General features: G+C 38.5%; 1 protein-coding gene across 1 annotated transcript in view; it reads left to right on the top strand.

The window, feature by feature from the left end:
* The window catches only part of TGS1 (trimethylguanosine synthase 1), a 45124-nt gene that overhangs the window by 17363 nt on the left and 5634 nt on the right, over positions 1-22127 (top strand). The window contains exons 6-12 of the mRNA XM_006888892.1: positions 2346-2426; positions 4395-4566; positions 10971-11322; positions 15808-15963; positions 17564-17707; positions 19159-19375; positions 20386-20464. Coding sequence (XP_006888954.1) covers positions 2346-2426; positions 4395-4566; positions 10971-11322; positions 15808-15963; positions 17564-17707; positions 19159-19375; positions 20386-20464 — 1201 coding nt within the window. The remainder of the gene's footprint in view (positions 1-2345; positions 2427-4394; positions 4567-10970; positions 11323-15807; positions 15964-17563; positions 17708-19158; positions 19376-20385; positions 20465-22127) is intronic.

Genomic DNA, 22127 nt, shown 5'->3' on the forward strand with positions numbered 1-22127 from the left:
TCCCAGTTTTGAACCATGCAGTGTTCCCTTGCTCTGTTCTGACGACTGCCTCCTGGTCCAAGTATAGGTTTTGCATTAGCATGATCAAGTGTTCTGGGATTCCCATTCCTCTCAGAGTCAGCCACAGTTTGTTATGATCCACACAGTCAAATGCCTTTGCATAGTCAATGAAACACAGATAGACATTCCTCTGGTGAATTAATGTGACCCTTCCATTTTGTGATGAAGTATTTATTGTATTAAGGAGAAAGGATTAGGGTGGGGCTACACGCCCTACTTTCTAGGCCTATATAAGCTTGTGAAAGCTTAATACTCGCTCACTCACTCTGTGGGACATGGCAGCTAAGATCATGGAGGCTCAACACCTACTGTCTTGGGATAAGGCAACTAACTTGAGCTATCTGCCCAGCGCCCAACAGCCTACAGGATCCTCACCCATCGCTCTCCAGCTCTGCAGCATTGGCCTACAACACTTTGCCATGTGAGCCGGTTTTTGTGGTTTTTTTTTTTTCTTGGAGAGGTTTTGAGTGTCTGTGAGACTTTACAGTGAATCATGGATTCCAAAAGGAAAATGAGACTGGGGGAACTGGGTAGAGGAGGAATGATTACTGTTAGAGAGGACAGAGTGGAATGGCAGTTTGGGCACTTTACCATTTTCAATCTCTATTCTATAGGAAAGACCTTTTTTCCTAATGATTGTAAAGGAAATTATTCGTGCACTGGGTGCCAGACTAGGAGGACTCATTACAAGTTTTGTACTTAATGTACCATGAAGCTTAAGGGAAGTGGAATGAAAGGATAGAGAAAAACCAAGGATTAAGACAGTTATGTTACAGGCAATTGTTAAGTATGGTTAGTCTGAACTGAGCCATAGTTGACTCTCCAGCAGGTTTTTGAGAGACAGTAAATCACATGAGAGGAGATTGCCCAACTTTCTCCCTCAGAGCAGTGAATAGATTTGAACCAAGTGCCTTTGGTAGTGCAAGGCAGAATATATTCATAGGTTATGGAATTGGTAGATCTAACCCCTGAAGAGTTTGGCTGATAGAATGCATATATAGAAATTTAGAATGATAAGGACAGAGTTAGAACAAGTCATATAAGTTGTTGGTTTTGGTTGAAAATAGCTATAAAAGCAAGGGGAAAAAATATAAGAGCTAAAGTGGCTGATTTTAGCTCTGAACCAAGTGCTCCTCCTGGTCTAAGCTCAGGACCGGGAGCTCTGTTGGCCTAGTAGTGAGGCGTGACTGGCATCTCAGTGATGTCAGGTCTGTTACCACCACTTCCCCATGGGTGTTAGAGGTGCAAGAAATATGGCGAAGGTTACGGGGAAAGGATTTACCTGTCAAGGCTGAGAATTTTAGATGGTTAGCTGAAGGTAAAAGAAGGAATAAATGGGTTTATGCAGTGGGAGAAATCTAGTAGTATTTTTATACCTTAAGAGGTACAGAGCAAGGGAATAACCTCCCGTTAAATATTATCGAAAGAAAGTGAAAACAAGACAAACTTAAAAGTAATGTGTTAAAGTTTATGTGTATATCTGAATGTAGTTGATGTATATTGATCAGAAAGCTGTAAATCTGCCTTCAGGCAGAACTTACCTCTTGATTGTTAACCATTGTTTTCATTTTCTAAATTTATTTTAAGGGAAAAGTTAATCTTTTAAGTTTGAAAGGGCCAGTGGCTGAAAGAACCAAGGAATAGGTTATGGTACAGGGCCCTTGCACCTCTGCCTTCCATTTTGTGATGAAGTTTTTATTGTATTCTGGAGATAGGATTAAGGTAGGATACACACCCAGCCCTACGAGAACTGTGTAAACTCGTTAAAACTCAACAACCCCTCCTTTGGCGCAAACCAGCTAATCCAAGCCAGCTATGCCACAACTCGCCCACTGCTCACCAGTCTCTGCAGCATCAGCCTACAACACCCACAGTCACGTGAGCCATTACTCCGATGAGCTATGAGTTTTTGTGAGACCTGGCAGCAAACCACAGACTCAAGAGACAGAGATGGGAGTGGGAAAACTGAACAGAGGAGTAAATAATGTCAGAGATGATGAAGTGTTACAACAATTTGGACATTTGTCTAATGATTGTAAAGAAATTATTCTTAATTTACTATGCCCCAAACACTGTTAGATACTTTTAACACTTTTGGAAAATTCTGATGTTTTTCTTGCATTACTTTTTTTTTTTTTTTTCATTCCTAAACTTATAAACTTTGGTTGCCTATATGATGGAAAATTTAAACTGGATGGATATAACATACCTTTTGATATTTGTTTAAACTTGCTGGAATATTGATGATAATGCCTTGTCTTTGTTCTATGTTTTGTTTGTTTTAGCCATGAACTGGATATTGATGAAAACCCACATTCAGACTTTGGAAATGGTATTCTAGGACTTCAGCATGGCTCAGGACAAAAGTAATTATTCAGAAATGCTCTTTTCTTTTCAGTACCTTTCCTTATGTCCAAATAGTAAATGTGTATGTTTTGAGTTGTTAAGAACTTACCAGCAACTAGCATCAACAAAAACAGATTTTACAACAAAAAAATTACAGGAATATCACCCTATAGTTAGTATATTTCCGTATGTTAACTAATTTGAACTTTATAGAAGTCCAGTATTACTGGTTTTCATCATAGATAAATCAGCATAGAGGTTGCAGAAGTTTTGACTTAGTCACCAGCAAATCATTTACTGGAGACCCTGTAATATCTAAGTAGAGTTCTCTTTTCACCTGGTGTCTTGGAGTTTAGCAAGCATGCCATGAAAAGTTCAAATCTGCAGTAATCTTTTCTTCATTTTTGTTATGAAAGGAGTTGTGTTGTTGTTGTCTTGTGTCATTGAGTCACCGGCAGCTCATAGTGACCCTATGTACAGTAACTCTGAACCCTGCCCTATCCTGAGCCAATCTTACTGACTGCAATACACCTAATCCCATTGTCTCAGTTACTGTGTCAGTCCATCTCATCCATCTTCCTCTGCTGTGCTATCCCTCCACCTTTCAAATATGATGTCCTTCAAGGACTGGTCTCTCCTGGCCAAGTGCCCAAAAGTATATGAGAGTGAGCTTCAAAATTCTTAACCTCCAAGGAGTAGCTTGGTTTTACCCCCTCTAGGACAGACCTGTTTGTTATCTTGGCAGTCCACGATACATTCAAGACTCTTTTCTAGCACAATTCAAAGGCATGAATTCTTCTTTTGTCATCCTTAGTCATTGTCCAGCTCTCTTATGCACAGCAGGTAATTGCGAAGACCATGGAGTAAAATCCCAAAAGAAATAACTGATAAAAAGTCACAGTCTTTCCTTCACAATATTCCCTGAAAGTCAATCTATGTCATTACCATGGAGTCAGAACTGACTCACAGCTGATCCTCCAGGGGGATTTCAGAGGCTATATAACACACTGGGGGAGATTACCTCTCTTTCTCTCAGAGCATTTGGTGGATTCAAACCACATGCCATTGGGTTGACAGTACTACTCATTGCCCACTAGGCCACAAGAAGTAGGCACTTTAAAAGTTTGCCATACATTCTTCCAAATAGTTTTACTTGTATTTTTATGATTACATGCATTCAAGGAGTCCTAGAAACATAGAGTGTAATGTATTGAGCTTCTGCTAACTGAAAGGTCACCTATTTGAATCCACAGGAAAAAGATGAGCAGTCCCCTCCTGTATATATTTACAGCCTCAGAAACCTGACAGTAGGTAGCAGTGAATAATATGTTAAGTGTGTTATACCTGTTTTTTATAAAATAAAAACATAACAGAGACATACTTACTCTACATAAGCTGCAGCTTACATTTGTCATTCAGCTGTGTACCATGAATACCATCTTTGTTGGGTCACAGAGCATTTACCTGATTTTGGCAATAGAAGCATGATATTTTTCTAGGTTATGTGAACATGTTGGCTGTTTCTCCTTTGGGTCTAATCCATAGATAAGACAATGAAGATCTAAGCACGATATCCTTCAAGTCCATCCAGACTATTGCATGTGCCAGTAGTGCGTTCTTCATTGTTGTATGGCTATATCTGGTTGTTGTTGTTGTATACTGTGGAGTTGGAACTGACCCATAGCTGTCCCTCCAGCAGGTTTTCAGAGGCAGTTAATTGCATGGGAAGAGATTGTGCATCTTTCTCCCATGATCCATGTTAGAGATGTTAAAATTCCCAACTTTGATGTTTCCCAGTTGCTTTAGAATTAACCTAAGAGCTAAATTATTGGCATCTCTCCTTAATTTTTTTCTTAATTTGAAAGAATGATATTAAAATGATGGCAGCTAATAGTGGAATAAAAAATGTGAAAATGTTTTAATTCTTTTTAAAAGTTTTCTTAAACAGAACTTAAGATTTAAATCAACTTCATCTGTTTTGATCCTAGATATGGTGGAATGTCAAAGTTCAGTCATCGGCAGGTGAAGTATCTAGAGAAGAATGTGAAGCGTAAATCAAAGTTCCTAGACATGCGACGACAGATAAACATGGAGAACACACAAGTCGTTCCTGAAGAGTCAGAGAAGATATTGTGCAAGAAAAAAAAAATCTTGACTAAGGTACATGTGAATTTTGTTTTGTATTTGGAAAGTAGAATCTTATTGTGTGAGCTAGATTATCAACCTTTGAAAAATTGTCTTATTCAAGTAGGAAGCTTGTCTCTGGAGATAAAGAGACCTAAAATTCCTTCCCACTTATTTCCTGAAAAACATGCTGTTGTTGTAGTTAGGTGCCATCCAGTGTATTACAACTCCTGGTGACCTTAAGAACAACAGATCTGAACTTTACCTACCTCATACCATCTTCCTGATCTCTCATGCTCAGACTTATTGTAGTAGTCATTCATTTGGTCTCATTGATGATCTTCCTCTCTCTTACTGACTCTCTTACTTCCTCTCTCTTACTGTCTCTGTCCAAGGACTAGATCCTTCTGAAAATATGCTGAAAGTAAGTGAGGCCAAGTTTCACCATCTTTGCCTCTAAGGAGCACTCTAGACGTATTTCTTTCACGCAAGATTTCTTCCTTTGGCAGCATTCTTAATCAGCACTACAATTCAGAGGCTCAAATACTGCCCTTTAGTTCTTTGGTGCTGGAGAAGAGTTGAACATACTCTGGGCTGCCAAGAAAACAAATAGGTCTGTCTTGGAGAGGGTGAAACTAAGTTTGTTATTGGAGGCTAGGATTTTGAAGCTCCATCCCACATAATTTGTGCATGTGGCCAAAAGAGCCTAGTCTTTGGAAAAGGACATCATACTCAGATGGGTGGAGGAGATGAAGATATCAGACGAGATTGATACAGTAAGTAGGGCACTGAGGGGTAAACGGATCAGAATCAGTGAGATTGGCTCAGGACAGGGCAGGTTTCAGAGCTGCTGTATACAGGGTCACTATTGCTCGTAGGCACATAACAGCGTGGAGAGTCCTTGACAGAATATTACCCCTATGCAATACATCTTGATTTCTTGACTGCCAAGGGTGTTGATTATGGATCCAAGTAAAATTAAATCGTTGATAACTTCAATCTCTTTTCTATCACATGATTGCCAGTTTTTACAGTTGTGAGGATTTTTGTTTTCTTGATATTGAGATATAATCTATATTGAAGACTATATTTGGTTTTATATCTTCTGCAGCAAGTGTTTCAAGTCCTCTTCACTTTCAGCAACCAAGGTTGTGCCATTTTCGTAATGCAAATTGTTGCCTGGTTTTCTACCTATCGTGGTGCCACCTTCTTCTTCAGAGAGTCCAGCTTCTAAATGATTTCTGAATGGTTTTGGAGAATGCATACAATTCTAACACACACCTTTTGTGATCTGATGCGATGTGGTGCTCCTTTGTTCTGATTAAATAACTGCTTCTTGATCTTTGCATAGGTGTCACATGACCACAGGTGTTATGGAATACCCATTGTTCTCATGGTAACCATAATATGTTACATCACATTGTCAAATGTGTATGTATAGTCTTTTAAACACAAATAGACATCTTCCTGGTACAAGATTCAGCCAAGATCTATCAGGCATCAGCTATGGTATTCCTGGTGCCACAACCTCTTCTAAATCCAGCTTGAACTGTTAATGTACTGTTCTAGCCATATTTGTATAATCTTATGCAAGATTTTACTTGCATGTGATACTAATTTTTTTTTTATAATTTCCACATTCTGTTGCATCATTTCTTTTTATAAGAGGAACAAATGTGGGTCTTCCAGGCCATTAGCCAGGTAGTTGTCTTCTATATTTCTTGACAGAGACTAGACAGCACATCCAGAGTTGCACCTACTTCTTGAATCATCTCCCATCAAGTCCTGGAGCTATATGTTTTTGCCAATACCTTCAGTATAGCTTGAATTTCTTCCTTTAGGAAGTTGGTTCTTGTTCATGGATCACTTCCTGAAATAATTCGGTGTCAATCAATTCTTTTTGGTACAGTGTCTGTGTATTCTTTCCATCTTCTTTTGATGCTTCCTGAATTCTTTTTTGCTCATAACCTTCAGTATTGCAACTCCAGGCTTGAATTTGTTCTTTAGTTATTTCAGCTTGAGAAATGCTTAGGATGTTCTTCCCTTTTGGTTTTCTAGCTCCAGTTCCTTGCACATTTCATTATTTGCTGATGATCAGGAACAGCACAGTCAGCATCTGGCCTACTGTAATTGCTGATACTGAGCTTCTCTACCTTTCCTTCCACAGATATAGTCAGTCTGATTCCTGTGTAGCCCATCAGGTGAGGTCCATGTATATGTTTGTCTTTTTTTTTTAAATGTGTTTACAATGAATAAATCATTCATTATACAGAATTCTATCATGATATCTGCAGTCTCATTTCTGTCACTCCATCCACAGTTTCCAACTACTATTCCATCCTTGTTTCCAAATTTGCATCCCAGTCACCGGTCTTCCTGTTTCTATGACCTTCTGTCTTTCCTAAAAGGACATTAAGTCTTTCTCCTAGGATTATCCATACCTCAGCCCCCAACAGCATTCACAAAGTATGTGAGACAGGCTTTCACCATCCTTGCCTCTTAGGAGTCACCTCATTGCACTTCCCCTGAGACAGAAGTGCTTGTTCTTTTGGCAGTCTGTGGATTAGTCTGTGCTCTTCTCCAGTACCACAATGGAAAGACATAGCTTTTTCGTTGGTCTTCATTATTCATTGTCCAACTTTAAGATTCATGGTTTGTTGTTATGTGCTGTTGATTGGCCTGTGACTTGAAGTGACCCTCTGAACAATAGCTCAGAACTATCCTGAGCCAATCTCACTGTCTCTGACATACCTTGAAAATTCTGGAGCTTGCATCAGGTGCACCTTGGTCTTTAAACTTACATACTTGTTCTTTAGAACTTTGGAGAAGTCTTTAACAGCGGGTTTCCCCAATGTAATGTGTATTTTGGTTTCTTGACAGCTACTACCAAGTAATACTTTTTTTTTTTATGAATCCACCTAAAATAATCATTGACAACTTCACTTTTTTTCTCCCATCTATCATGATGTTGCTTAGTGAATGGTCCAGTAGTGAGGACTTTTGTTTTCTTAATGTTGAGATATCATCCATATTGAGAAGACTATATGTAATCTTTTTCTTTTTTAACAAAAAATCTTAATAAGTACTCTTTTTCATATTTAGAAAAACATCAGTCTTAAAAGCCTACAGTACCCAGTAGTCCCAGGAGGTCTCATATCCAAGTACTAACCAGGCCCGATCCAGCTTAGCTTACAAAATTAGGTGTATTCAGGGTGGTAAGGTTGTAGACTGTGGTCTTTGATTTTCTTCCATAGTAAGAAAATCTTCCCATCTTTTCCACTTTGTGTTAGCAAAGTTATGTCATCTGTATAATGCATGTTGTTGATGGGTTTTCAGAGAACTCTTTCTTGGTCTGTGTTTAAGTTTTGCATGAACACAATTAAGTATTCTAGGATTGAGCATCTACCAGTTATTTTTGGTACAATGACTTTGTATTCCTTCAGCTTCTTTTGGTGCTTCCTGATATTTCAAGATTTTTTATAGATTTCTTCACTATTGTAACTTGTGTCTTTTAATTAATTCTTAACCTTTCTTTTTGTTTTTAAATTTTATTTTAATGAAAGTTTACAGAGACTTTGGATTTCCATTCATTCATTGTTGCACTTTTCTCCCTGTCCATCCTTCCCCCCAATTTGCTTTTCTTTTTGAAAAGTAAAAGAAAAATTTCTTTCATTGTTATTCAATCCCTCCCCCCAAGTCCACTCCACTATGCTACCTTCATTCTGGACTCCTATCATAACAATAATATCTAATCATGTATCCCGTTGAAACAGTTCTATCCCTCATCTGTTTCAGTTCCGTATACATTATTCATCCCATCTTTCTCAGTCTTCCCCCAACCCTGATGTCAGTCCTCTTTTATAACCGTGGCTTTATGCCATATTTGTCTATTTTTTGTGACTGAGATATTTCACACTCATCATAATGTCCTCCAGAGTCACCCATTTTGAATAATATTTCTTGAGTTCCTTGTTTTTCAATGCAGCATAATATTCCATTGTGCGAATATACCACAGCTTCTCTAGCCATTCGTTTGTTGATGGGCACTTAGGTTGTTTCTAACTCCTTGCTATTGTGAATAAAACCGCAATAAACATGGGTGTGCATATATCTGCTTGGTGGCAGTTATGATCTCTTTGGGGTATATTCCCAGTAGTGGAATTGCAGGGTCAAATGGTATTTCTAGTTGCAATTTTTTGAGAAAGCGCCATACAGCCATCTGTAGTGGTTCCACCATTTTACACTCCCACCAACAATGAATAAGGGTTCCAGTTTCTCCACAACATCGCCAGTATTTGTTGCTTGCTGTTCTGTTAAATTTTGCTGTTCTGACTGGGGTGAGATGATATCTCATAGTTGTTTTGATTTGCATCTCTCTTTGAGCTAGGGATTTTGAGCATTTCTTCATGTGTTTGTTGGCCATCTGAATGTCTTCTTTGGTGAAATGTCTGTTCATATCCTGTGCCCATTTTTCATTTGGGTTATTTATCTTGTTGGGGTGCCATTCTTTACCTCTTTCAACATGAGAAATACTGGGTATATTCCTGACTTTTGCTTTGTTAACTAACTTCAGCTCTTTGTACATTTCATTAAAATACTTAATGTTCTTGAGCTACCCTCTGAAATCTGTTCCGCACTTGATGATTTCTTTAGTTTGCTTTAGCCATTCTACATTAAGGAGCAACTTTCAGAGTCTCTGCTGCCATCCATATTGGTCTTTTGCTTTCTTGAGGGAGCTCTGGTGGCCTAGTCTGTAGGGAGTTGTGCTGTTAACCCAAAGGCTGTGCCTCTTTGGCAGTTTGAATCCACCAGCAGTTGTGAGGATAAAGGGACAATCTGCTGGGCAATTTATAGCCTCAGAAGCCCAGTGGAGAATCAGCTGTGAGTCCATTCAGACTCCACAGTAATGGATGGATATTGCTTTCTTTATATATATTTTTATGTCACCTCATAATACTCAAGGTAATATCTATGTGAGATATACTGAAGATCATATTTGATGGTCATGTGGCCTTTTTTTTCAGCTTGAACTTGTTTGTATGGGTTTGGTTGGGGTTTTTTTTCTTATTTTGTTGATGTCTAGCTATCAGCTTGAACTTGTTTAAGAGCAATTAATGGTTTTGTCCACACTTACCTTCTGGACTTATTCTAATTGATGGTACTGAGCTTCTCTGTTGTCTTTTTCCATAAATGTACTTGATTTGATTCCTATCTATTCGATCAGGTGAGCTTCATGAGTATAATTGCCATTTTTGTGTTTTTAAAATAGTATTTGCAATGAATAAAATTCTAATCTTGAAAAATTCTATCTTGTCATCTTTGGCACCAGTCATATATTTTAGTTACTGATCCTCTTTTGTTTCCACTTTTGTATTGTAATTATCAGTGAATCTTGATTCCATATTTGATAAATTTCATGTAGCAGAAGTTGAGAAAAATCTTTACTTTCTTCATTTTTGGCCTTTGTGTTTGATGCACAAATTTGTATGGTCACATTAACTGGTCTTCATTGATAGTGTTGCGCTTCAGGCTAAATCTTCAGATAGTTGGGGTTTTGAGAGGGGGGTTTTCATAATATGTGCAGCACCATTCTTCAATGTGCAAGTCAAAGCATGTCAGGTACAACTTCAGCAACCCTGGGATCAACAGACCTGAATCCTGTCCTATTCTGTGTCTGTCCTAATTGAGGTTCCTCCCTTCTTTTGCTTACCCTCCACCTTTCCAAGCATGGTCCGAACACAATAGACTGTATATTTGTCCTATTCAGAATGGCCAGTACCAGTCACTTCCAGCTCAGCAATGCCTAGGACATTGATCTTTATGCAATCCCATTCATTTTAGGCAACTCCCAGTTCCTGTAGTCTTATTTTTTTGTACCATTAATTCTAATTATTGTAAGATTTCTGGAGGTATGTCTTCTCATTTTGAATCATGTTGATTTCCAAGTCTTTTTTCCTCATCTTTTTTAGTCTGGAAGCCCCACTGAACCCTCTCTACCATGAGGAGTAATGTTCTGGTATTTTAAAATGCCTGCAGCATACTCCCAGCATCAAAGCAACACACAACTCATAATCTGATAGAGTGATGGATAAGACGTGACCATTGAAGAAAACTCTGTGTAATTAGACATGTTCAGCAGTGTTAAGTTTATTTGTGATAGTAATACCATGTTGCAGTAATGCTTTTGGAGACATTTTTTGAGAAATTACTGGGACTAGATAGGTTTAATCTTTTGATGTTCATTTAACACAAAGGTTATAGTCTTGTGATTAATTTATTTTCTTTTTTTAAAAAAAGGAATCTCTCCTAGATTTAGGATATATCAGGGAAACAAATTGCAGTTGACTCAGATGTGATTATATTAACTTATGTGGTGCAGCATACATATCAGCGGTAATAATTATAAAATTAACTCACACTGTGACATATTAAAATTTCAGGTACAGAAATTCCTAAAAAAGGTTAATGAAACCTTGGATGAGGAAGCCTCCCAAAAGCCTTTTTCTCATGACAGCATGCAAGACACTTGCACAAGTAGTGATTCAGAGGGACAAGAGTCTCTTACAAAAGGTGATGACCCACTGGAGTCTAGTAATACAGAACCTGACAAGGTTCAGCCTGTACCTTTACATGATGAATTTGATGCAGAAAAAAATGGAGGTGTGAGCATAGTAGGAGCTGATGAATTTCAAACAGAAGACAACAGAGAAGACAACGTTGTAACAATTGCACCGGAGAACCAGGATTGTGCTTCACAGATTTTACCCGACTATCTTCAGGTAGAAGGTCAAGGTAAGACTATGCCTCAACTTGCTGTTGGACTTAGAATTGTTCTTTAATATTATTCCTCTCATTCTCTCTCTTGAAGCATCTATACTTAATTTCTACTACTATTTATTTTAAGTTGCAAAAATAAGAAAAAGATATACGGTAAAGATTATATTTGAAATCTTGGCTGAGCAAGCATGATTATGTTACATGTGAAGCAGGTGGGAAATGACATATGAGTACTGCTTTCTATGCCATTCCAGTTGGTCTCTCTTTTTTTTTTTGGTTTTGTTTTTCTGCTCCATTTCTGGCACATTGGCATAAAAAGGCATTATCACCATTAGCTTTAATGAATAAGGAATGGTAACATTTTTCACTCATTAATGCTGAATTTTTTTTATAAAAATGTTCATTTTTTAATATGTAGTAAAGTATACATAAGAAAACATTCACTACTGTAGTCATTTTCAAGTAAATGGTCCATTGATACTATGCATGAAAGAACCAACTGTGTTTTGCTTTCAAAACTTCCACATTCCATACAGAAACTCCATACCCGTAAGTAGTGTCTGAGCTGAGTACTGTAGAAGAGCAAAGCCCGTGGAATGTGTTTATACATGCACAGCAGGCCCCTCACAGAGAGGGAAACAGTGCACGTAGCTGTGTGGCAGGGAAGTCCCACATCCCTAGTCAGGTTGCAGGGACAGAGGATGGCAAGGCAGGTGCATGTTTCAGAGAAAGGACAATTTTACCTCAAATCTATCTCTCTGTATATTGGGTGTAGGCCAAATCGTCAAAAAATTCCCCTTTCAACCTAATGGCCTAGCCAAATGACCTGTAAACCATCCCAAGGAAGAACTCCCTGATTCCTCTAAATCTTTCTGTCTGCACATTTAGTTATTTAGGTAAATTATATTTTATAAATGGAATTGTATAATGTTTGTCCTTATATCTCTCATTTATTTCACTTAGTATATGTTTTCAGAGTTTGTGTCATGATAACAGATTTTTTAAGAAATGAAAGGAGCAGGCCGTTCAAATATCCCAGCATGAAAGACAGGCAGTCTCTTCCTGTGCCATGATAGCCTCTGAAAACTTACCGTAGTGTCTGTAAATTTCCAATTTGATGGCAATGAGAGAAAAAGATGAACTTAAATAATATTCCATTATTATCACTAAAAGTTATAAAAATGTAGTGGAACTCATGAAGATGGACATTTTAGGCATTAGTGAGATGAGTAGACTGGCAGTGGCCACTTTGAATCAAATAGTTTACATGATCTGCTATGCTGGGAGTGAAAACTATGTTTATAAATTTTGATATATATATATATATATATGAGGAATAATGGTGTTGCATTCATAGTAAGGCAATTTATGATTCTGTTGTAAAGTACAATGTTGTGAGTGATGGGATACTATAGGGACACCATTACTTACAAAAGTGGAGGGTCAGCAAAAGAGAGGAATTCCCTCAGTGAGATGTATTGACACAGTGACTGCAGCAGTGGGCTCACGTGTGTCAGAGATGATGAGGATGGCACAGGATAGGACAGGGTTTCAGATTTATTGTTCATAGGGTTGCTATGAGTTGTACTCCACTTGATGGCACCTTAGAACATCTTTAAGAACCAAATATCCTACTTTTAATTTTTGTCAGCCATCTTTTCTTACTTCATTGTAACAACTCTTTTAACTTTCTGTGCTGCTGTTTATAATCTCCACAGCACTGAAACTAAATAATGAAACTGATAAAAACTGTTTGTGTAGGAAGGTCTCTGACTAAGTAAGATCCTTTATAGGAAATGGGTGGTTGTGACCTCTGTTTCAGTTTGTCAGAAGACATAACCTCCAAATTACTTGAATCCCTTGTTACAGTCACCTTGTTGACGTATCTTACATGTTGAAGGACAGGATTATTTATTACGTTTAATTTTTTCATATTTTTGTATTATAGAGCACAGAACTCCTTCGTTGGATTTTCTTGCCTATGAATTTTACGGAGCCAGATCACCAAACCTTCCACAGCACAGCTGATAGGTTCTAGCTGACATTAAAGTTAGGCACCAAAAGAAAATCATTACACCACCTAGGAAACCTAGTGTTAGGTGCCATTAAGTCAACTATAACTCATAGCAAATCTATGAACAGCAGATCTGAACCTTGCCCTCTCCTGTGCCGTCCTCACGATCTCTAACACAGGATCAGGTATGTCGGAGATGGTAAGGATGGCACAGGAGAGGGCAAGTTTCAAGTCTTCTTCAGGTGACTGAATATCATTCAGTTTGGCAGCACATGACAATATTGTTATAGTCAGTGGGTTAATCCATCTTGTTGAGGGTCTTCCTTTCTTTCTCTGACCCAAACTTTTCCCAACATAATGTCTTTTTACTGGAACTGGCCCCTTTTTGAAAACATGTGAGACTAAGAGAACTGCCAGAAGTCCAGGCTGGGTTTAGAAGGGGTTGTGGTACTAGGGATATTGTTGCTGATGTTAGATGGATCTTAGCTGAAAGCAGAGAATACCAGAAGAATGTCTATCTGTGTTTCATTGATTATGCAAAGGCATTTGACTGTGTGGATCATAACAAACTGTGGCTGACACTGAGAGGAATGGGAATCCCAGAACACTTGATCGTTCTAATGCAAAACCTATACTTGGACCAGGAGGCAGTCGTCAGAACAGAGCAAGGAAACACTGCATGGTTCAAAATTGGGAAGGGCGTACGCCAGGGACATGTCCTGTCTCCATACCTTTTCAACCTGTATGCAGAAGAGATTATCCGGGAGGCTGGGCTCTATGAGGAGAAGTGTGGAGTCAGGATTGGTGGAAGATCTGTCAACAATCTGCGTTATGCAGATGACACAACCCTGCTTGCTGAAACTGAGGAGGACCTGAAGCGCTTTCTGCAAAGGGTTAGGGACTTCAGCCTTCAATATGGATTGAGGCTCAGTGTCAAGAAGACAAAGATTCTCACCACTGGACCAATTGGCAGCATCAGGATGGATGGTGAAGAGATTGAGATTGTTCACAGCTTTAGTTTGCTTGGCTCCACAGTCAGTACTCTTGGTACCAGTGTCTAGGAAATTAAAAGACGTATTGCAGCGGGAAAATCTGCTGTTAGGGACCTTTCCACAGTTCTGAAGAGCAATGGTGTCGCTGGAGACCAAGGTGCATCTGATATGGGCCATGGTCTTTGCAATCACTTGTTATGCATCAGAGAGTTGGACAATGACGAAGGAGGATAGAAGGAGACTTGAAGCCTTTGGGCTGTGGTGCTGGAGAAGAGTGTTGAATATACCATGGACTGCTAGGAGAACAAACATGTTTGTCCTAGAGAAGGTGAAGCCGGAATCCTCCTTGGAGTCAAGGATTCCGAAGCTTCGTCTGACATATTTTGGGCATGTTGCAAGGAGGGACTGGTCCTTGGAGAGGGACATCATGTTTGACAGAGTGGAAGGATGGCTAGGTTGACACAGGATAGAACAGCGTTTAGAGCTCTTGTGCATAGGGTCGCTATGAGTCGCAAACAACTCAATGGCACATAACAACAACATGGACTCCTAGAAAACAAACAGATTCATCCTGGAGAGGATTAAACCGGGCGACTCCTTGGAGGCAAGGATTCTGAGGCTTTGTCTAACATACATGGAGAGGGACATGCTTGGGAGGGTGGAGGCACAGTGCAGGAGAGGAAGGCCATCTCTGAGGTGGATTGATTCAGTGACTGGGGTAATTGGGATGGGTGTATCGGAGACAGTGCGATTGGCACAGGACAGAACAGAGTTTAGGGCTGTTGTACATTGGGTCACTATGAGTCGCAAGCGACTCGAGGGCACATAACAACAACAACATATTTCACCTTCCTCGCCTGCTAGGAGCACCTTAGCTGCGCATTCTCCAACACATGTCTGTTTGTTCTCTTGGCTATCCATGGGATGTTCTGCATACTTCTTCAACACCACAGCTCAAAGGCATCAATTCTTCCTCTATCATCCTTACTCATTTCCTGATTTCCAACTAAAATCCACTGCCTTCAAGTCAATAACAATTCATATTGACCCTCCATCAGTTCTCCAAGGCTGTGCATCTTTATGGAAGGGGATTTCACATTATTTTTATATACAGTGCTTTTTTTTTTCCCCTCAGCCAGATTGTAACTGCCAAACTTTCAGTCATCTTCATCCAGTCATACTACTATGCCACCAAGTTTCCCTAGTATGAGAAAATTCCTTAATCTATTCATTCCTTTTTACTGAGGAATTAACATTTTGAGTTTACAGAGTTGTCTAAGCTCCCAGTACTGATAAGGAGAGAATTGGGGACCATAATGACACTTCTCTTTCCACTGTAAGTACCCTCCTGTTCTGAGGGATACATGAATATGCTGAGTCCAGTCCAAAGGTGAAATTGTTTGTGTGGCAACACCTTAGATAAATTCACCTGGTGGTTTTTTTCCTGGTGAGCATCTGTATTCTTTGCATGGTTTTGTTTGCTTTTTTTTTTAGCTGAGGTGAAGAAGAATAAAAGAAAGAAGAAAAATAAGAACAGAAAGGTAACTTGTCTACCTCCTGAGATAGCTGCTGATCCTGAGCTAATAAAGTACTGGGTCCAGAGGTACCGGCTCTTCTCCCGCTTTGATGATGGAATTAAATTGGACAGAGGTAAGATATATACATATGTTTAACTTTGTTAACTTCATTTTAAAACTATTTTGAACTTACAGAAAAGTTACAGTACAGAGAATTTTCATAACACCTTTAACTAGATTTACCTATTTTTCACATTTATTACTCTATAAGCATGTGTTTCTTTTTGTTCTGATAGTTGAATATAAATTGCACATGATGTTGCTACCCTTCAGTAATTTTTCTTGTATTTCTGGAGAATAAGGATATTTTCTCGTGTGAAAATAAAATTACCAAATTTTGGAAATGTGACAGTGTAACAGTATTATAATCCCTAGTCTATATTGCCATTCTGGCAGTTGATCTGGTCATGTCCTTAATAGCACTTTTTTTGTCAAGGATCATTTGCATTGCATTTGGTTTTATGATTTTCATACTTTCCTCTAATCTGAAGCATTCTCTCAGCCTTTGTGGTCTTCCACATCATCAACTTTTAGAATAATTATTATTCTAACCTTTTATTTTTATTTGAATGAAAATTTACGGAGCAAGTTGGTTTTCCATTCTATAATCTATACACTTTCTGTTTTTTGATGTTGATTACAGTGTCTGTGTTGTAAAAGCTCTCTCCTCGCCACCTCCATGATTCCCACATCCTTAGTCCTTTCTATTCCTGCCTGCCTTCTGAGTTTTATCCTTTTAATACTGTCCTTTTGACCTTGAAGCCCTTCTAAGAAAATAGACATTTCTTCCGCTGAGAAAAGATTGCATATTGTATTCCCCTTTTCCTCCAGTGACACAGACTCTGATTTCTGAAATGATGAAGGTACTACCTTTTCTATAGTTTATGCTGCTCGAAAAGCTATCTGCTTGCTTTTCCCAGTGGAAGAATTTTCCAGTATTCAGAACAAATCTTTTTCACTCTTCTCTAGTACAATTGAAGTATTTAGGAAATGTAACAAAATTTGGGAAGTTAGCCAATTAGAATAGATAACTTTTCATTTTATACAGTTGTTATTGTGTGCCTTTGAGTCAGAACTGACCCATAGCTGACCCTCTACTAGATTTTTAGAGACAGTAAATCAAGCAGGAGGAGATTGTCCATCCTTTTCCCCCCAGCACAACTGGTAAATTCGAATTGTGTGCCTTTGGGATTGCAGTGCAGTCCTTATCACTAGGCCGTGGAAGATTGTAAATGCCTAAAATAGCAAAACCAAAATTATATTCTGTTTTTAAAGAGATGGAAGTATATTCCAAAGGAACCCCTTAAGAATGGAAGGAGATTGCATCTGTGGAAGTTAAAGATAGTGCTGCTTTATTTAATAGGCTTTATAAAACATTTATTTTAATCTTTTGCTTTTCAAGGAGAGGAGCAAAGGGTGGGGGAGGGGTTTGTGCGGGGAGAAGGGTGCAACAGTGAATGAATGGAATCCCAAAGTCTCTGTAGATGTTCATTAAAATGAAAAATAAACAACCTAAATTTAAAAAAATTTTAAAAAAGTAATCTGAATAATGTATAGTGTTTTTTAAAATCGAAACTAAGGTTTTTGATGAAGTGTGTAATAAATGCATGTTATGTTTATGCCTGAAAAACTTGCTGAAAGTAAGCATGCTAACAGACACTGTCCCTTGTCAGAGGGCTGGTTTTCCGTTACTCCTGAGAAGATAGCAGAGCACATTGCTGGCCGTGTCAGTCAGTCCTTCCAGTGTGATGTCATCGTGGATGCGTTCTGTGGAGTTGGAGGAAATACTATTCAGTTTGCTTTAACAGGAAAGAGAGGTAATTAGCCACTAAAAGAAGAGAATTCCTATGTTTTGTTCATTCAGTAAATATTTGTTTTACTACTTTGCTGAGATTTAGTGCATAATTAATAGCTTAATTTCAATATTTAAAATAATGGTGAATCCAACCTATTGCCTTTGATTTGGGACCTCAGCCCTGCCATTTGCTAACTTCTTATAGCTTCTTAGCATCGTGGGAGAGCTGTTTTCATATTCAGTTATCAGAATGAAACTATTTTCCCCCCGAATTCACTCTTTTTTAGGTTTTGCCAGTAAGTCTTATCAATCCCTATCAGTCAGGAAAAACTTTACATTTTACCACCTAAAAGTGGTTTTTCTTACCTGTTTTGCAATTACTCGATCTTTTCTATCACTTTCTATGTATAGTAGTACATTCTGCAACATGTGCACTGCCCAGCCACCCCAGGGAGCCCGGGGCAGAGCCTCCAGGGACACAGTGCCTGCTTTGCTCCATCCCTTGGGCTTCCTTACTTGAGTGAGGTTTCCTGGGGACTGTTAGAGTACATTAAGCCCAGAGGTAACTATAAGTGCAGGTGCAAATCCCAAGATCTTGGACGCTGATGCACTTGGGAAGAGAACTGTATCCAAATCATATGACATCCTGTTTCCGAGAACTTAGTACATCTGTGTAGTTCAGTTCTACCACTACCATGTCTTTCTCACACCAATTCCTGGTAGGTTGGACCAGAACCTTATTTAAACCATGATTCACCAGGACCCAATACAGCATGTATACTATATGGTATCCACCTAAAGTCAAATTACATGTCCTGCTTCACAGAACACATAGTAGACATGAAGTAAACATGTAACATTTTGTATGTTTTATATGCAAGTTGACAAATTTGGTTTTGGAAGTTGTTCTTTTTGAGAAGGAAAATGTGTGTCTTTTTGAGATCTTTGCATTCTCGGCCTTTTTTACACTTAGCAACCTTCTCAGATGCCTGCCACCAGGCTTATGGACAGCGCTGCTGGCCCCATAGCAGCACTCACTAGGTGTTTGTGATTAATTGGTCTCTGACTCTACTAGATCATGAGGTTAGCCAAATTCAGGCCAAAGTTAAATGTGCCAGGTAAAAGTATGCTGTGATACAGACTGCTGTACAGAAAGAACTATTGTCGCCTGTTTTGGTAAAGCTAACTGAATGTAATAACTTTGAAAGCCAGGTTCTTGTGTCACTCTTTGAATACAACTCTTTCTCATAACCTCTGCAAATAAATCATTCTAAGAATTTTTAACTTAAGACTTTGTCACCATTATGCAGATTCCATATTGTATATAGGGCGAAGTATCTAAAAATACCCAAAATTCCATTTAATATTTAAAAACATTACTGTACAAAAGGTAGACAACTTGTTAGATGAACTGTTCTATTAATAATTACGAATCATTTTCTATAACTCATATATTTTTTAAATCCTTTTTAGTGATTGCCATTGATATTGATCCTGTGAAGATTGACCTAGCTCGCAACAATGCAGAAGTTTATGGAGTGGCAGACAAGATTGACTTTATCTGTGGAGATTTCCTGCTGCTGGCTTCTCAAGTAACAGCAGACGTCGTGTTCCTCAGCCCCCCTTGGGGAGGCCCAGACTACGCCACTGCAAAGATCTTTGACATTAAGACAATGATGTTTCCTGATGGATATCCTTTCAAAGTTCTGAGAGTTGGCACTTAATTGTTGTTGTAAGGAAGAGAGAGAGAGTGTGTGTGAGTGTGTGTGTGTTTGTGTGTGTAGAGGAGATAGGTAATTGCTAGTAGCTTATAATAAATTTGTTTAGATTACTTAGCATAAAAAGTAGGTGTAAAATTTAAATGGTGATTGATTCCCAGAAATAATGGCAAATCATACTTCCTTTCATAACTATTCCAAATTTCAAAGCAAGAGCTAGGAAGTGTTAAAGATGATTCAGAAATTGAATTTTTCCTCAAGTTCTCTCTCCTGGAGTGTCTGTGGCCATTCTACTCTCGTTGACTTGTGTGCTAATATTTTTCATATCTTCAATTTGTTGTTATTGTTACTCTTCCAAGACAGTGAAACAAACCCTTGTTTAATAAAGTATAGCATTTAGTGTTCCCCACTTTCCTCTTATTCCCCTGAGGAATCATCTCTTTGACTCTTTAACAGGAAACAATTAATTTCCTTGCTCCTTAAAACTCAGAATGTAGTCTACAATAACCAGTATCAGGCAATTTCATATTTTATTGAGATGAGAGGAGTTCCTGTGTGTTCCTGTCTCCTCTCTTTTTAAATTAGGAAATGCCTGCAGAAGGAAAGAACATACTGTCCCTTACTCTTAACTTTCTGTGACCAGGATAATTAACTCAGTAGACTTTTCTTCTAATCCCTGGTTTACCAAAGATCATTGTGCTATGAAATAGAAAGCTGCTCCTTCATTTTAATGTGGCATTAGAGCATTTAAACTTGAACTTCATTGTTGTTGTTAGGTGCCGTCAAGTCGCCTGCAACTCATAGTGACCCTATACATAACTCTAAACCCTGCTCTATCCTTTGCCAGTCTTACTGTCTCTGACATGCCTATCCCCATTACTCCAGTCACAGTATAGTTTAATGAATTTATTTAGGTTATGAGATAAGATAAAGAACCTATCTGTAATCAAAATAATTTAGTTATTCCTTAACTCCTCTGCACCTTTGAAATCTTCAGACTTTCCAAGAAGATTTCTAATAATATTGTTTATTTTCTTCCAAGAAATGCTGATATTGACCAGGTAAGCCGCCATTCTTAAAGAATGTCTATAAGCCTATAGAAGTTCTAGAAGAACTTCTTAACTGTTTTAACTCCCATAGCTCCTGGGGTTGTATGTATGTGTGTGATGGTACATATATTTATTTGTGTATCTGTTTTTCATTCCAAAGTTTTCATAATATGTATTCAAAGGGTGATTAAATAGGTTATATTTCAAAGCTGCATAGCCAATATCTGCCCCTACTGAAACCTTTCTGGAATACAAATAGTATATATTTCTGAAAATAGTCACCTAAACAGAAATGTTGTTGTTGTTGTTGTTGTTAGGTCCTTTTGAGTCAGCTAGCAACCCAGTGAACAACAGATCTGAACTGTGTCCTACCTTGTGCCATCCGTATTGTCCTTGACACACTTGAAACCATTGCTGCAATTACTTTGTCAATCCATGTAACTGAGGGTATTTCTCTCTATCGCTGACTCTCCACCTTTATAAGTATGATGTCCCCTCTCCAAGGACTAGCCTCTCTTAACAACGTGCCCAAAGTGTACGAGACAAAACTTCACCATCCTTGCCTCGAAGGAGCACTGTTGTTTCCCTTTATCTAAAACATAACTGCTTGTTCTTTGGCACAACATGGGACACTTAGCAGTCTTCTCTAACACAACTCAAAGGCATCGAATCTTCTCATCATCTTTATTCATGTCCAGCTCTCAGTCGGTGAATACAAACACAAATTTACAGTTTGTTGAATTGGTTAACTTCAATTCATAGCAACCCTATATTAATAGATCAAGATTTGCCTGCTCCTGTGCCATCTTCACCATATCCCCTGTGCTCAAGCCTGTTGTGCTTGTGTCTTTGTCAACCCTTCTTGTTAAGAGTCTTTCTCTTCTCCAACCTTCCACTTTCGCAAGAAAGCATAGTGTCCTTTTCCAGGAACTGATTCCTCCTGACAGCATGCCCAAAGTATGTGAGGCAAAGTCTTACCATCCTTGCCTCGGAGAATGTCACTTTAAAATAAATAAATGAATGAATGAGCATCTTCATGGCATTTTGCGTTTCTAACCAAAGACTCAACAGTCTGAATCTATCAGCTACTTCTCAAGAAAAAGATGGGCAGTTGCTACTCATTAAGAGTACATGGGTGTTCTCTTCTCCTAAAGAATTACAGCCTCAAAAATCAGATGGAGAGTAATCATGCCTTCAGTAGCATTCTTAACTAGCATCCCTGATCATTCAACCTGGTATAATTACCACTTCCCATACATTTAATGTTATCTTTATTCCTGTCTTTTGTTGTTTCTTTGACAGCCACACATTTACCAAATTTCTGCCACCCTCTCTAGTGAAAATCTTTTCTTTTGTTGTCTGAATTTCACTATGATGTTACAGCCATTGTTAGTTCTGTTTTGTTTCTTCGGCCTAGTGTGGAGTGGACTGGAAGGGAGCGCTGCCCAATGGTACACCATCTTCATGACCGTTGAGGAGTTTGAGCCTCTTGTGCCCATTTTGTCTTTCCAATTAACAATTTCTCTAATTTTCACTGGTCAAAAATGATATTCTTTTGCCAAATATGATGTTCTTTTCTGTCATCATTCTTGCCTGATGATATGTCCAAAGTAAGCAAGCTAAAGTTTTCTTCTTGGGTCTAAAGAATATTCTGGTTTATTTCATGAAATGCTTA

This window comes from Elephantulus edwardii, unplaced genomic scaffold, assembly GCF_000299155.1.
Source record: "Elephantulus edwardii isolate Elephantulus edwardi_28Jun2011 unplaced genomic scaffold, EleEdw1.0 scaffold00072, whole genome shotgun sequence".
Classification (NCBI taxonomy): Eukaryota; Metazoa; Chordata; class Mammalia; order Macroscelidea; family Macroscelididae; genus Elephantulus; species Elephantulus edwardii.